The sequence below is a fragment of the Talpa europaea genome, assembly GCF_964194135.1.
Source record: "Talpa europaea genome assembly, chromosome: 11".
In the NCBI taxonomy this organism is placed as follows: Eukaryota; Metazoa; Chordata; class Mammalia; order Eulipotyphla; family Talpidae; genus Talpa; species Talpa europaea.
In genome coordinates, this window is record NC_140078.1 from 99737717 (window position 1) to 99754577 (window position 16861).

At 56.7% G+C, this 16861-nt stretch overlaps 1 protein-coding gene across 1 annotated transcript in view; it reads right to left on the reverse strand.

Annotated features, from left to right (window-relative positions):
• Positions 1–684: 684 nt before the first annotated feature.
• The window catches only part of SLC6A11 (solute carrier family 6 member 11), a gene marked incomplete at both ends in the record, with an annotated part of 83672 nt that continues 67495 nt past the window's right edge, over positions 685–16861 (reverse strand). The window contains 7 exons of the mRNA XM_084246779.1: positions 685–837; positions 3329–3499; positions 4166–4266; positions 4908–5010; positions 7545–7682; positions 10348–10460; positions 14239–14363. Of these exons, the coding sequence (XP_084102905.1) occupies positions 685–837; positions 3329–3499; positions 4166–4266; positions 4908–5010; positions 7545–7682; positions 10348–10460; positions 14239–14363 (904 nt within the window). The remainder of the gene's footprint in view (positions 838–3328; positions 3500–4165; positions 4267–4907; positions 5011–7544; positions 7683–10347; positions 10461–14238; positions 14364–16861) is intronic.

Consider the following 16861-nt stretch of genomic DNA (forward strand, 5'->3'; position numbering starts at 1 on the left):
CAAGCCCCAGGGCAGGTCTGCAGGCCAGGGGGCGTGGAGGGACAGAGGGTCCTGGAGAGCTGCTCCGAGAGCTGCCGACCCAGTCCTCCCACTTGGGAGATGGGAAAACTGTCTGGGGTCGGAGAGGGGGTGCCCAAGGTCACTTAGTGGGAGAGGGCGGAGGAGCCCCTAGTTGGTGGGACTTTCTCTTCGACACAGCCTTGCCGTCTGCAAACCCGCTGCTGGGAGGTGGGGCTGGTGGAGGGAGGGTTTGGAGGAGCCAGTCCTGGGGGGGTGAGGAAGGGGGGAGGCTGCAAGTGGGGGGGCAAGCCCGGGACGCGGAATGGCGCGCTCAGAGGCTGCCGAGGAGGCCAGGCCTGGCTCCAGCCCCGCCCGCGCCACAGCCCGAATATCAAAGTTTGCCATATGATACAGTTCTTCCTAAGCCCTAGAAAACACTGGTTAAAAGCGTGGGAGCACAAGGGGGTGCTGCTAGTCACTGTACAGTATTATCTCTCGTAGTGTTACTTCCAGAGAACGGGGGGCGGGGCGGGGCCTGTGACTTCAAGCCAGGGTGGGCACGGCCACTGTAAAATTAACTTGTTAATAAACCCCGTGCGGGTCGGCGCGCGGCTACCGTTAGGTGAAGTGGGTGTCCCAGGGAGTCCTGTGCACACGGGAGGCGGCGGTCCCCCGGCGGCCGGCTCAGAAGTGCGTCTCCTTCTCTGTGATGGTGGCAATGGACCCATCGCCCTTGAGTTTGGCGTCACAGTCATTAACCATCACCGTCCGTGGGCCTGTCCCAAGCTTGCCCCGCATTTTCAGATCGGCGCTGGGGATCGTCAACCTCCGGAGCTTCTAGACGGTGGGAGAGGAGGGAGGGCCGTCTGAGAGGCCCGCCAGGGTCGGGTGCTTTCTCACCCTCTCCCGCCCCGCATGGAGGCCCGGGCCCCAGCTTGACCGAAGATGCTGGGGATCCAGGGGCAGAGACCAGATCCTGCCGCGGGTGTGTCCAGTCCGGCAGAGGGAAGAGGGGACCGGAGCACCGCGGTGCACCTGCTCTACACCCAAAGGCTGCGTGCCCTCGGGCAAGTTGCTTCCCCTTTCTGTGCTTCAGGTGCCTCACCTGTGAAATGGGGACAATGGGAGCCTCCACCTCCCGGGCTTGCACGGAATGTAATGCCCCAGTGTTTGTAAACTGCTGGCAACAGTGTCAGGCACCCGGCAAACAGTTTGCTAAGCCAGCGAGAAACCGACTCCAACCATCTGATCCACCAGCAGGCGGGCAGGAGAGTAAACAGAGGATGTGCTCGGCAGTAAGACGTGGGATCCGCGCTGTTGCCTGCAGGCCACGCCCACAAGCTCTGGAGAGGAAATGTCCAGAACCCGCAAAGGCATGGGCAGGAGGGGTGACGCCAGGTGGGCATGGGGACCTCACTAGGGTGGTGGGCGTGTCCTGAAACTGGTCTATGGGGTGATGGCCTGACACGGAAAGTTACTCATAGAGTCATACACCAACAGAGGCGAGGGCTATGATACATAAAACAGACTACAATGACGCTGTTTTAAAAAAATTTGGTACCCACGATGGAACACAGTATGGCATCTTCTCCAAAAATCAGCAATCGAACCACATGATCCTGCAATTCTGGGTTGTTATCTGAAGAAGTGGAAACACTAACCTAAAAGCTATCTGCACCCCCATTTCAATGTGGCATAACCATCCACCAAGACACAGAAGCTAAGCAGCTCAGGTGCCACAGACGGGTGAAAGAAATCAGATTGCTATAGCTCCACCCCTCTCTGTCCCTGGAATGTTGTTCGGCCACAAAAAAGAAGGCGATCTTGCCATTTGCAACAACACGGGTGGACCTTGAAGACATTCAACTAGGTGGAAGAAGTCAGAGAAATACTGTATGATCTCACTTACATGTGGAATTAAAAAAAAAAAATGCAAGGGACTCCCTGGTGGCACAGGGGGTTAAGACGCAACCTATGAAGCAGCCACTGCAGCATGGGTTCAATACCCCACCAGGGAGCTACCCACATGGCACAGCAGACCTCTCCTGACTCTCTGGTTCTCCCCTCAGCAGTATACTTTGGTCAGTTTGCCTGTTCTGCTCCCCACTCTGTCTCTGGTGAATCCTCTCACCCCCCCCACCTCTGGCCTGTACCCCAGCTCTTGTATGCATAAATAAATATTAAAAAAACAAACAAACAAATGCAAAACCCAACCAAATGCAGCCCACAGACACAGGACCTTCTGGTGGTTGCCTGGGGTGGGGGGGAGGGGGCGGCGAGACAGGCACATTGGGTGGAGAGGGTCAAAAGGTACAAACTTCCAGTTGTAAAGTAAACGCGTCCTGGGATGCGATGTTCAACAAGGGGCTATAGTTAACAATACTACACATTTGAAAATTATTGAGAGCAGGTCCTAAAAGTTCTCATCACCAGAAACAAAGCCTATAACTGTGCAGGGTGATGGATGCAACTAAACCCTGTGGGGATCAGTTCACGCATCACTGCAGACACTGGATCGTGTCTTGCACCTTCCACTAACAATGTCACATAAGGACACTTATCTTGACAACAACAAAAAGGTCTAGCTTAGAACACACCCTTGCGATCTGGCTGCAGAACTGAGGCCATCAGAGAGGGAGGGGCCTATGGAGCTGGGGGTTACGGCCTGGGTGTGGTAACATACACCTGAAGAGGTGTGAGTCTGATGCCCCTAAATGACACAGGGTGCTGTAAACCAATATCACCTCCATAAACATAATTTTAAAATATGTGATTTGCTAGTTTTGGGCTGTGTGATCTTCTTAGGCGAGGGACTTAGTGTCTCTGAGCTTCCACTTCACTATCTGTTACATGTGGGAAACGATGCCTGGGATCCCAGTTTGCTTGGAGGATTCGAGAAGCCCCAGAGGGCAGAGAGCTGGGCAGAGGGACAACATGGGTCGCTGTTCCCCAAATCCAGACCCTTTCCCTTTGCCCTGGGAATGGCAAAGGTCATTAATGAACAGAATGGACAGAACAGCAGGAGCCAATGCTTAGTCTCAATTCAGGTCCCCGTCTAGGTCTAGGTATTTTCCTTGAATAAACTCACTAACCTTCACAGTGCCCTCTGTCAGAGATTGCTGCTGACCCCATTTTACAGACGAGGAGACCAAGGCTGAGCTCAGAGACACTGCTCCACCCCAGGCCTCATACCTGCCAGGGAGGAGCTGGCCACAAGGCGGGTCTTGTCACTCCCCTGCCCAGGTGAGAAGCTGAGACCAGAGCGGGCCCTGGCTGGCCCCTGCTCCACAGCCTACCCAGGCCGGGTCCTCCGGGCCCTCTGTCTCACCTCGGGCAGTGTCCCCTCTGTCTTCCACACCTTGATGAAGATCCAGAGTGGGATGCAGAGCATGGAGGACAGGGCCATGAGCCAGCCGATGCCGTAGCCCCAGGCCGGGTAGGTGTAGACATTGTTGTACTTGAGTGGCTTGTACTTGACCAGGAAGAAGATGAAGATGCCCTGTGGAGACAGGCCAGGCCCCAAGTGACCACATGGGCCAGGCCTGCAGGAGGGAGGCTGGAGGGGCCAGGGGCCAGCCGCCGATAGCCGTGAAGAGCCCCGCAATGGGGACACACAGGGAAGGGAAGCCCACATATTGGAGGCCTCGCGGGGGCTGGGGGACGCTCACTACCCCTGCCTGTCAAGATTTTATTCTTTTCCTAGCTGCTTCTCAGGACTGGTTTCCAAGCTGCCTTTTAGAGCTCTGAAGAGATGCTCGGAGGCCAAAAGGCGGTGAACGGCAGAGGGGGTTTCAGAGATTTAGTGTCCTCCACACAGGCCTCTCTGGAGTCTGGCCTTCGGGGCAGAGCATGGCCCCCTGCCCCTCAGCTTGCTGCTCTTACAGTTAACAAGGCCACACATTGCCTCATACTACCATGAGCTGGCCCCAGCTGCCTGGTCGGTGAGAATAGAGCCTCGGGAAGGGAGGTGACTTGTTCACGGTCACACACAAACAGGTGGCGGAGCTGGGTGCTGCCTCCAGCCCGACGGTCCCCATGTGGCCAGCTTCATAGGATGGCAGGCTCCCCGGGGGTGGTGCCTCCTAGTCCCCTCAGCGGGGCTGGGGGGCTCTGGTGTGGGAAGGCGGGTGGGTGGGCCAGAGGTGGCTCCTGACAGGGTCCTTACCGCACAGATCCCAGGGGTGACGACCTTCCAGCACCACTTAATGAGTGACAGTGGCCGGTAGCCAATCATGTCTTCGATGTTATCATAGAAGCGGTTGCTTCCTGTTGAGAATGAAACAGAGGGACACCCAGAGAAGTTTTGTACAAGATGCAGGGGTGGGGGGGGGAGCGCTTTGCTTTTCCCACCTGGAGACAAGCTGTGGCGTGAACTTAGCAGGAGGGACTCTGCTCCGACATCACAAAGACCCGAACCCAGAGAATGGTGTGGAAGGTGGTGCCATTGGGAGGCAGGGGAGGGAGTGGCTGTCCCACAGGGACCAGATGGCCTGCAGGGGTGTCCGTTCTGAGCCAGGCGGTGGCAGGGGTGTTGGCCATCATGGCGCGTGACAGCCCTCCTCATCATCAGGTTTGGGGGATGGGGTCAAAGAGGGGTGCTGCCTTGCTTACATTATCTCCTTCTGGGATACAGGGTGCTAACCAGTCCACTTTACATAAGAGAGAATCAAGCCTTAGGGACACAGAGACTGGCCAAGGTGATTGTGCCAGGGGCCTGGAGCCCGCCCTTGCTCTGCAGGGGTGGGAAAGCAGGTATAGATCCCCCAAGGGATCTATCTCTAGTAGATCTAATAGATCTCCCAAGGAAGGTCAGGGAGTCTCTAAGGGGAAGGAGGTGGAGATTGATGTAGGTGGAGATAAGCCACCGAGCCTGGCCCTGGGGCATGGGGGACTGGGCCTGGACTCACCGTACACCCAGCCGATGCAGACACACTCAAAGATGGCCACAAAGAGGAGGCACATGCCACTGGCAGCATAGGAGTCGAAGAGCTGGAAAATGTACATGCCACCCTGCGAGGCGGGAGGACGGATGCATGGACGGGGATGAACAGACACATGAGAGCAGGGTCAGTGGGCTGGTCTCAGGAAGGGCCCTCTGTCTCGTAGTTACCATTGGCTAGAAACTGCCCAGTGTCCTCAGAACCTGGCACTTGGGTGTCCCCTAGGAGGGACCCCGGGGTCTGTGGTGGTTTGTCTTGTCTCTGCTCCCCAAGCCCCAGAGGAGACACAGAAAATCAGACTGGAGGGAAAGCAGCAGCTCGCAGCCTCCCTGCCGCTGGCCTGACTCCCTCAACCCTTCCACATACCAGCTTCCATAGAGAACTTTCTAACATGCTGATCTGATGACATCATTCTGCCACTTAAAATCACCCCTGGCTTCTTTCTCTCTGCCTGTCAGGGTTTATCTCCCCCTCCTATCAGCTACCCTCAACACACTCCCTCCTGAACTGACCCAGGGACAGTCCCACTTCTGCAACAGAAGTGGCAGACCCCTTCACATCTGCTACCTCTTTCTACTTGGTTAAGTTCCTTCAAAGCACAGCCCAAATGCCACCTCCTCCAAGAAGCCCTCCTTGATAGCCTCATTTTTTTCCTGGGCCTTCATGGCATGTTTTATGGACTCACTGTTAAAAAAAAAAAAAAAAGGGTTCCCTCTACCAGCAGCCCTGACACTTTGAGCTCCCACTGGGAGGGCCCCACACAGGTCCTCCTTGTGTTTCTGGCTCTCAGCAGCAGGCCTGACTCCCCAGTAAGTGCTAACTGGGGAAGGACTCTATCTTGTCCACAGCTGTGTCCGTTTCTGGCCCAGGACTCAGCACACAGTAGGTGAGCAGTCACACTCTGTGAGGTGCAGGAACGGTGCGGACCAGCTCCATCATACTGTTCTCCTTCCATGCGCATCACACATGAAATGAGAACATGTTCTCTCCTCATTCCAGCCTCCATTTCGCATCTCTCCCCTCCGCCCCACAAGTCTCAGTCTGGCTCCTCCTTCACGGTGATGATTACTGTCACATGCGGAAACTGAGGCCCAGAGCAGCAAGACCCGGGTCACGCAGCTTGCTGGGTGTGGATGGAGCACCGAGCCCCGGGGGCCTGACTGCAGAGCCCAGGCTCCTAACCACCTACCGCAAAGCCATGGTGAGAGAAAGGAAGTATGTGGCCTATTTTTCCCCTAGAGCTGGGTTTTAAATGTGGATAAATGAGGGAGAAGCTCTTGCCAGCAATTACTGTGAAGGCTGAGGTGGGTGGACACGGCCCATTTGGCAATTTGAATTTCCCCGGTGTGATCGCTCACAGACCATTCTCCACGGAGGCTGATGAACAACCTCAGGCAGTCAAGCGTTGGCTCCTGAGGGACCCCAGCCGCACCCCGGGCAGACCTGAGGCTCCGGTGCGGGGGTGGGCAGAAGGCTATGCAGGGGGTGCCTGGGGCCGGCGACCCTGGAGATGTCTCCCTTGCCTGCTCCCGGCCGGTTGCCCACCAGGCCATTGCTTGCTCTCCTGTGAGTGTCTAACATATCAGGCACCCCACCCCCTCCAATTTGTATGTGACAAAGCCTCTGTAATTAACCAGCCCTTAATAAGGCCCTGCTCACTGCAGCGCCGGCTTCCCTGCGTGGAGAGAGGAGAGGTGGAAACGGGAAATGCGTAGCTGCCGTTTGCTCAAATGCTGATGATCGCCCCCATTAACGTGATGGTGGCCAGGAGCACAAATGGCCCCAGCGGCCGCATGCTGACTGACCACCCGTGCCAGGCCCCAACCTGTTGCCAGGGGCACCGAGCAGAGCAAGCCCGGGATCTGCTGAGGGAGACAGGTGAACAGATGGGTCATCATAAGGGTGGGAAGTTAGCTGAGCTTGGAACCAGATGTTGGGGGGAAGGAAAGCAGAGATGGCTTCCAGGAGGAGGTGGCACTGGAGCTGAGAGGTGGAGGACGAGGAGGTTCAACCAGGTGGCGTCACCCCCGTGCTCCCCAGGCCCACATCTGCTGCTCTGATGGGTTCTGTTTTCCTGCATTTCTTTCTGTGGTTTGTATAAAACCTCTTCTTGTCTCTAGGCAATCTTTTTTTTTTTTTATTTTAACCCCACTTTTTAAATTAATCTTGTGAGTTTGGGAAGAATGATGGCTGATCTCAACTTCCCAAGACACCTGAGAAACCATCAGACAGGAGAGCTGCAGGACGGGAGGGCGACATGGTTTTGTGAGGCAGCCTTAACTGGAGGTCCTGGTAGGCCTCACAGTCCCAGCAGGGCTGAGGAGGAGGGGCTGGGGCAGGCCAGGGGCCCCTGCTCACAACGGCCAGGGGAGCCGGCATTTCCCTCTGTGAGCAGGCACCTCTGGGGCTTCGGCTGAGCCTCTGCTGAGCGAGACCCTGTGCTGAGGCCTGCAGAGCTGCCCACTGTGTCCACGAGCGCCGAGGCACAGGCCACCAGGCTGGCCAGGCACAGGCTCCTGCATCTCTGAGCGGGATGTGGCGGCAGCCCCACCGCACCCAAAGCCCAGGTCGGGCCCCCGCCCAGTGTCGCCAGCCAACACTCACCTCTGTCAGCATCACCAGGCCCAGAAAGTAGGAGACGACCGATAGGGCCAGGATGAGCAGCTCGCGCCGGTAGCCCCTCCGGAAGACCTTGGGGTACATGTCGACCACGGCCGTCACAAGGCTCTCCACGCACACAAACTGGGGAGGGAGGGACGGAGGAGTGAGGCTGCCCTTGGTGGCTCTGGCTCCAGGCGAGCGTGGCAGGTATGAGCGTGAGCCCCACCCTGCTGGGCTTGTACCCCACCATCACTCACACCCACAGAGGCTCCGAGAGCGGCAGCAACCCCCAGCCCTACAGAGCTCTGTTTTAAACAGATGAGGTCAGCGAGGCTCAGAGCGGGGAAGTGACCAGGCCGAGGTCTCTCAGAGAGGACGTGACTGCGAGAGGACTTGGACTGGGATCTGACTCCAAGGCTAGCGTCCCTTCTCCCCACCTGCCTGTTATGTGCCTCTGTGCTGGGCCTTGTCCTGAGTCCACGATTTAAATGAGACCCAGTCGGTCCCTCCCAGGGAGGCGAGACAGGAATGTCTGTAACTGTCTCAAGGGCTGCGTGTCCTGCGGGTGGCAGGCTGTAGTCAGGCTCTGTGGGCGAGATTTGATTACCTGTTCTGTAGGAATGTGTTCATTCCCCTGCCCTTTGCTTCTGGTGGGGGGCAAGCCCCCCTCTGCTGAGTGGAGGGTACTCAGGGCTAAGCCAACACCCAGCTCTGGTTTCTGCTGTGAGTCTCTGGCCCTGGGCAGACCATGCTGGCTTGGACCGCAGACCACATGCCCCGCTGTACCTGCCCTGCTGAGACGGGGCCAGGCGAACACACTCCCCCTCAGCCCTCAATACTCAGTCCAAATAACCCAGCAAACCAATCAGCCCCCAGGTTCTCCCCGCATGGGGGGCAGATTTCCTGCATGATGATTTTTGTTACCTCCCCCTCGGAGAGAGGGGCCAGGGTCCCTCACCCCCGGGGCCTATGCTAGCGTATGTCTGTCCCCCTACAAGGTGAGACCCTGGAGGGCAGGAGCCACATCATTTTCATTTTCTATTTCTAGTGGCACAGAGGAGAAGCTCAGAAAATATTTGATCAGTAAATAATAATAAATAATAACAATGGCAAACACCATATCTGAGTAGTTCACAGACATGAGGTTATTTGCGCTGACTGCTGACCTGCTGTTACTATTCCTGTTTCGTGAGTGAGGACACAGAGGACACGATGGGGGCCTCTGGCTAGACTCCCTTCCCTGAGCCACTTCCTGGCCCCAAATCCTTTCTGACTCACTGCTGTCCCCTGAATGGTATTTCCAGCCTCGCCGGGCAGGCAAAGGGAGGCACAGAGTGGTGAGGCCCCGCCCAGGGTCACACAGCAGGCAAGTCGTGGGCTGGCACTCCCGCAGCCCTGTCTGATTCCAGAGCCCGGCCCCAGCCTCCAGGCTGCCTGTCTCTCCAGCGGGGCTGGCTGTGCTCATCCCTTCTCCCAGGAAAGGGTCCCCAGGAAAGGAGGGGGGGACTCCAAGGGGACCATTAACCCAGGATCGAAACTGAAGTGACTTGAGAGCAGGTGGGCCATGAGGCAGAGACCTGGTGCTGTCCCAGCAAGTCACTCAGCATCACCGAACCTCAATTTCTTCATCTGTAACATGGGATAAAAGCAGGGAGTCCCAGCCCAGGTGGCTATGGTGGCAAAGCACTGCATTGGGGCAGGGGTGCTCATCCGCCCTCCATGGCGGAACTCTGGGGCCCAGGCCCTTGCAAACACCGCGGGGCCAGCCCGGGACGTGCAGAGCTGGGCCCGCCTCCCACCATGCTCTGAGAAGGACGCCCGCATGTCACTGTCACGCACGGCTGACATCATCTCTCCTGAGGCCGCCCGTGACAACGCCAGGGAGGATTATCAGTAGAAACACACGGGGCTTCAGTGGCTCTGCTTAGCGGTTTCTGAGAAACCGTTCAGGGGGAGAAATTGGACTTGGCAGGGTGGACAGATACACTGGCCACGGCTTGGGTGCTAAGTGACCTGTGCAAGGACACGGGTGAGGGCAGCAGCTCGTCGACAGGCCCCGGGCTGAGAGTGGTCACTGGCTTGGGCCGGAAGACCCACTGGGTTCTGTGGAGCCAGTGCGGTGGGTGGCAGGACCAAGCGCAGGTCTCTGGGGCTGGGGAGCGGCTGAGGGGTTCTCCAGGGAACCAGGGAGATGGCTGGGGCAGGATGGGAAGCCCCTGCCTGTATGTGGATAAGGAAAAGGGAGAAGGGAACCTCTACTGCCAGCTCTAACCCTTTGCAGGGGGAGCTGGGGATGAGGAAAGAGGCAGGAAGTCAGGTGGGATGTGGGGGGCCTGGGGGAGCTGGGGGTGGGACAGAGGACCCTCATCGATGTCTGGAGCACATCCCGGTGGCAACAGACAGAGATGGAAGAAGGAAGCGAGCACTCTTCTATGTCTTGTGTCCTCAGTGATGGGGCTGGAACAGGGACGTGTGTGCTGGTGGCCCTTGGAGGCCAGGAGGGTTGCCCACTTGGGAATTTCTTTGCTCTGCCAGGCGGTGCTGGTGGGCAGAGGCTGGCAGCATGGAAGCACTGAGCAACTTCCCAGAAACCTGGGCGGCGAGTAGGGGATTGCAGGTAAGGGAGACAGAGTCAGGGAAGTCATGGAGGGACCTGAGCAGACAGACGTGTCTGGGGGTGACTGGGGAGAGCCTGGTAGACAGAAGCAGGTGGCACAGTGAGCGGGTCCTGACAACCTGAGCCTCCCAGAGCAGTGCGGCTCCCTGTCCTCTACTGGGACCCCCAGCCGCTGCCCCCAGGGCTTACCTGGCTGTCCAGGCCCAGGAAGATAAGCATCATGAAGAACAAGGTGGCCCACAGCGGGGACAGGGGCATCATGGTGACAGCCTTGGGGTACGCGATGAAGGCCAGCCCTGGGCCTGGAGGGAGGAGAGAGAGACAGGTGATGGGAGGCGCTTGGTCCCTCCAGCTATTACCCAACCCAAGCTGGGTCTGCGCTGGCCCTGCTGCCTCTCACCGGGTCACTCAGCTCTCCCACCACCCCATGAGCTGGGCGCCCGGGCACTGCCACGCTGCAGCCGAGAGAGCCGAGATAGAGAGAGGTGCAGGAGTGAGGAGAGTGGGGCTCAGGCTGGGGCTGGAGTGACAACACAAACTGCCCTCTGCACAGGCTGCCTCTACCCTCCCCACAGGCACAGGCAGGGTCTTGGTGAAATGCAGGCTCCCAGGTCCGCCCAGCGGCTGATTCTGATTCTAGGGGGAGGCAAGGACCCAGCCCCCCCACGCAGGTAGTTAGGAGTCCAGGCTAGACCAATGCTGCGCCCCCAAGCTGTGGGCTTCTCCCCTCCCCTCCCAGGTCCACCTCACGTCTTTCGGCTGCTCTGAATAGAGAGCTCGGCGGTGTCCCCGCAGGATGAGCTTTATTGCTGTCAGGGGAGACGCCAGCCGTGGCAGGTCTGGCACAGAGTGTCAAGGATGGCCTGGGTTCAAACCCTCTTTCTTTGATCTGTTTCGAAAACTGAGGACGATGATTTCCCCAGCAGTGGTGTGGTTTTGCATCCCACCAGCCGCAGTCGGGCATTCCAGGGGCTCCGTGTCTATTCCAGTCCTCCATATCGTCAGTTTTTTAAATTGATCCGGAATGGAGTTATGTCATTTTAGTTTTTTATTGTATGTGGAGCATCCTCGCATGTCTTCTCCGTGCACTCATATGCCTTGTCTAAAGCGCCTGTTTGAATCTTTGCCCTCTTTTTATTGGGTGGTCTCCTTTTTATGGGCTGTGGGAATTCTCTCTATTTCTGGAATCTAAATAAATCCTCTATCAGAGAAGAGCAGGTCTCCTCATCTGTGATGCGCCTTTTCATTTTCTTAAATGTATCTTGTGAAGAGCAGAAGTTTGGTTTTTTTTTTTTTAAGATTTATTTATTTTTATACAAGAACCAGGGCACAGGCCAGATACATGGGAGGATTCACCAGAGACATATCGGGGAACAGAACAGGCAGACTGAGTGAAATACACTGCTGAGGGGAGCAGCGGGTGAGATAGGAGAGGTCTGCTGTGCCATGCGGGATTCTCGCTGGCTGTCCAGGATCGAGCCTTCACTGCAGAGGCTGTGGACAGCTTCACAGTGCAGCACTCAACCACCTGCGCCACCAGGGAGGCCCAAGAGCAGAATTTTAAAAAAAATTCCGATTGTTTATTGTTAGCATAGAAAACATCACAGGATGTTGTCCTTTCATCCTGTGAGCTGTCCATTTAATCTACATAATCAAACGTATTAGAGGCTGGAGGTGTTCACAGCATTCCCTTGGAGAGGGCATCCTGACTGGGAGAGAGTCAGCCCCAGCCTGAGGGGCTGCAGGGAGGGCAGTGAGTCTGGGGCACTGGGCTCGCAGTGGGCAAAGCTGAGCCTGTGAGAAGTGGGTGCCTCTTCCTGGCTCCGGCTGTGCTGGGACAGCCCCCTGAATGGTCTGGCACCTAATCCCCCCCAAATCAACCCTCAGCAGTGAGTCCAGGTCCTCTGAGCAAGGTGAGGTGGCTTCTGACAAAGGACCCTGGTTTGATCCATATCCCAAGTCTGCTTAGCGGGCAGGGCTACCTGCAGGCACCCAGAGCAGCCTAGGGAGGTGCTGCAGGAGTGGCCAGTATCAGGCTGAGCCGCGGGGGTCCAGGTGGCCTCAGGTTGAGCTCTGAGGTCTGTGATGGGTACGTGGGGTGGTGCACTCTGCAAAGCCGTGGGTGGGGGCCTGAGCAAGCCCACCTTGTGGTTGCACTGCGAGCATTTCATGAGGTCCCCCCCAGGTCTGAGATATCAAGGGTGACACCCCCATTCAGGGGATTGCCACGCGGTCATGACCGAGCCCCTCTGAGTTTGCAGGCAAACTCAGCGTCTCGTGCTCGCTTGGGAATGGAAAGGTGCAGCCTGCCCAAGGCCGAGGACACACGTGCCAGTTTTCATCAACACAAATAGACGCATGGAAGGTTCTGGCAGAACTCCAAAGTGTTGTCGGCCAGGGATTGGAGATTTTTTTCCCTTTTCACATTTTTCTACAATGAATATGCTTTCAATTTAAAATAAAAGCCAAGCAAATTTATATTTAGTTGGCCCTTCCCCTTCCTGTCTATGCCTCCTCGCTCAGCGCTCGCTCAACACTTAGGTGGGAATTAGGATGTTCATTTCACAACAGAGCAAGCGGATTCTTGGGGAGGATGAAGCTCCAATGCTCCCTCCTCACAGGCCATGAGTGGTTCCATGCGAGGAAGCGCAGGGCTGTTTTATCAAGTGCCAGAGGCCTCCCCCTCAGTGGGCCCTGGAGCCAGAGGGCCCGAATTAAACCCCAGCTCTTTCACTTCCAGGCTAGGTGACCTTGAGTGAGCCACCTCACCTCTCTGAGCCTCAGCTTCCTCATGTGTAAAAAGTGGGGGGTGGAGAGAGTGCCTCCTGGAAATGTGGAGCCGAGGACCGTGGGAGACAGTCCCTGCCCAGAGCAGGTGCTGGGTGTTGGGTGCTGGTGAGCTCCATGGTGCTGGCACCCTCTGGCCTAGCTCTGGACCCCTGACTTCAGCAGGACCGTGTCTACCTCTGGCATCCATTACCCAGGGAAGGTGGACCCTGAGCGGCATGGAGCAGAGTCTGGAGTGCAGTGTCCTGCTCTGTGTCCACATCCACCGCTGTGCATGGCTCAGCTCGCCCCAGAGGCACCCCTGACTGTGCGTTGGGCAGAAACAGCCTGTGTGGAACAGGACCAGAGGCAGTCTGGTCTTGTGGTACCTGGGGTAGGTCTACTCAGTGGAGGCCAGAAAGGCAGGCTCCCTGCGTGGCTCTCAACAGACTGTCTCACTAGATACTCCTTTAGGGGAGAAACCTATTCACACTTACCTGGGGTTAGAATCAAACTCTGTACTTTTAAATAAATGCTAACATGTAACCAATCATGAATTTTTTCCAGAATTCAAACACCCTGCAAATCGAGGGAAGAGCGATTAACCATTTCACACAATCTCCTCGGTGACAGTGACCCTGCCTGTATTGTGCTTCACACATACATATGTTGGTCCATACTTAGGAATGTCACACTCATGGATTTGACATCTAGGGCAGGGAAAGGGAGACAAGGTTTCCACCAGCAGAGGGAGCAGCATGTGCAAAGGCCCTGTGGCTGGAAGGAGAATGTGGTGAGGCAAGTGAAGGTAGACCACAGCAGCAGCGGGCAGAGTGGGCATGGGAGAACCAGGTGGTGGTGAGGCTGCAGGAGTTAGCAACACAGGGCCTATGGGCCGGGCTGAGTCTAGCCACATGAGAAGCCCAAAAAGGCTTTTCATGAGAAGGACATGTTCAGATTTGCAATTTGAGAAAAAAAAAAAATCACCGTGCAGGGTTGTGCATCCAACGGAGGGCGCCATGGTAGAGTGGGGAGGCCAGTGAGAGGTTCCTGCAGCCATCAAGGTGAGCAGTGGGGGTAGTGGGGCTGCAGGGGGGGTGGGCAAGACAGTGGAGCAGGGGAAGTGGAGGAAATGGAGGCTCTGGGGACGCCTTGGGTTCAGGAGTGAGGAGGTATCATGGCTTCCCTCCCAGATAATTCCCAGGAATCTGGGAGTGATGGCAGGGCCATCTGCGGAGAGCTGGACCAGGAAAAGGATGAGCAGGGGAGAAAAACAGTACTGTTATCTCCACCACTCCACCTGCAGCAACTTACCCGACTCGGCCACCTCCGCTATGGGCACCCCCTGTTCATATGCCATAAAGCCCAGGACGGAGAAGATGGCAAATCCGGCCACGAAGCTGGTGCCGCTGTTCAGGCAACAGAGCATGATGCAGTCCCTGCGGGGAGGTGGAAGGGGCTCGGTCAGAGCAGGTGGAAGCTGTGGGCTGAGCCCGAGGTCACCCTGCGAAGGTGGGGGGGGGGGCAGGGCAGGGCAGGTGAGGACAGTCCTGTGGGCCTCGGGTAATAATGCTTGTAGTTCAGAGAGGTTAGGAGCTGAGGCCTGGCCACCCTGCTCCCCTGCATTTCCAGAAGACAAGGCAGAACACAGACCAAAGCGGGAGAGGGGTGAGGAGGATGGGAGGCTGGCAAAGGGGAAAATGCATAACCCGTGAGAAAATACCGGAGACCAACTACAACTGTCCCGAGTTTCTGGTCGGAGAGCAAAGCAGGGAGCATGAGGGGAATGACTTCTTGAGAGCTCAAAGGAGAAGGGGAGGAGAAACCTCGGACTTCACTCTGCAGCAGCTTAAGGGGAGACATACATCCTGGCCAAGCCACTCATCACAGTGGCACCCCCACACTCCGTTCCCGCTCTGCTGTCCCTAGGGCCCAGCCCCTTCCAGGTCGGACCCCTCACAGGGGATTAATTCAAGCAGTGACTGTCCCCTAGTCCCCAGCAAAGCAGCACTGGCACAGAGCTGGGACAGGGAGAAATCAGACCTCAAACCACCAGGCTTTGCCAAGGTGAAGGAGGAGGTGCCCTAACGCCCTCAGCACCCCTACTCCAGGGCCACATCCTGACTGCCCGCATCAGCTTCCAGGACCTGCGCTGCTGCAGGGCTTGCGCTGCCGGCCAGGCTGACAGTACGCTTGATGTTCCAGTTTGCAGGCACCGGGAGCTTGATGCACCTCTGCCTGAGGTACGGAGCACTGGAGCACATGGGCCTGGAGTACTGCTGGTGGGGTGAGTAGGAGGCGGCCACCTCACTCCCCCAAGATAGAGGGGGGGTGCTGAAGGGCTTGCTGAATGGCTCTCGCTGCTTACAGCAGCCACAACTTCCTCGTGTTGTGTTCAGCTAAAACCTGCCTTCTCTGGAGCTCCCTCAGGCTTGGGAGACCTGAAGCCAGTGGTTCTATATCTCCTTGAGTTTTCATTCTCAGTGAAATGTCCCAGCTCCTGACCTGTAATATAGCTTATTATCCGTATTATAGCCAGGACTGAGCACAGGCCTCAAGAACAGGGTAGGACTGTCACTTCCTTTTCTCCTGACATCATACTTTTTGTAATGCAACCGAAGGGCACACTCATGTTGGTGACTGTAACCCCCTGGTGTTTTGCAGTGACCTTGGGATTCAAGGGCATAGTGAAGAGAGCTTTAGACTGGACTTGGCAGTCTGGGTGCCAATTCTCCCTGCAATATCTTTCCTCTGCACCTGACTCTGCTAGATGACCAGATACTTGGTCTTTGTTCGAGTACATCATCTTCCAGCCAATACTCACCCTCCCTCCTCCTTCCTTGGTTTGGAGTATGTCACTTTGCCCCTCTGCTCTGGCGTTGGCTGCGTCACTTGCTTTGGTCAACAGTGTACTAGCAGACGTGATGCAGACGGAAGCCTGAGATATGCTTGTGCGTGGGGGTTGTCCTTTAGCCCTCTGTGATCTGCCATGAGAAGAACTTCTTCAGGGGACCTACTATCCCTGCAGCCTGCACCCCAGAATGTTTCCACATGGAGGAGACTTGAGTCAGGTCTGGACCCTGGAGCCAAACACCGCCAAGGACTGAGTCTTGAGAGAACCAAGTCTGGAGGTGTCTTGCTAGTCCACCAACAGGCTCATGAGCAACGCAAGCGAGGGCTGTGCTGCGCCTCTGGGTGTTTGCTACACCACCTCCTTGCGGTGGTGAGCAGCCAATACAGCTTTCTTGAAAGGAATCTCTGGCACGTGGACCTGGGCTGGACTGGTGGGTCTGGGGATCTTTTCCGCAAGCCGCCTTTCTCTTCTCTCAAAAGAAAATTCAGCTCAGCCTAGGTAAGGACAGGGTCATTCCTTGGACTGGGATGAATCTGCTCCTGAAGTCTGAGGCGCAATGACCCTGACTTATCAAACAATGGCAATGGGAACCAGAAAGTCTTCTGGCCGCATCCTCTGGGATTCTGCTATATGGCTTGGAATCACTGTACCACCGTGACGTGCCTGGGCCTTGTGCGGGATGCTTGGCCACTGCGCCACTGAACCCCAAGCCTCGGGGACAAAGCCACACCCAGGCTTGCCCAGGTCACAACCGTGAAGTTGGGACGTGCACCTCATCATCTGCACCAGTGCCCGTGCTGTCTCTAGAAGCTACTTCTAAGAACGAAGACGTCCAACCCCAGACTTGTGGTCAATTACCTCTGGGCATCCCTGTGACTGTTCGGAAAAAAATTCCCTGTTTGCAAGGCCCCGCCTGCCCCCAGCGGCTCCCGAGTGATTTCCTCAGAGGGCAGTGAACAGACCGCTCAGCAGCCCTGGGCGCCCGCACCTCCAAGCACACAGGATCCAGTGGCCTGTGTTCTGAAGTGAGACGTTTGCTGCTGGGTTTGCTCCATCCCCATTCTGCTAATCCCCCACCCCCCC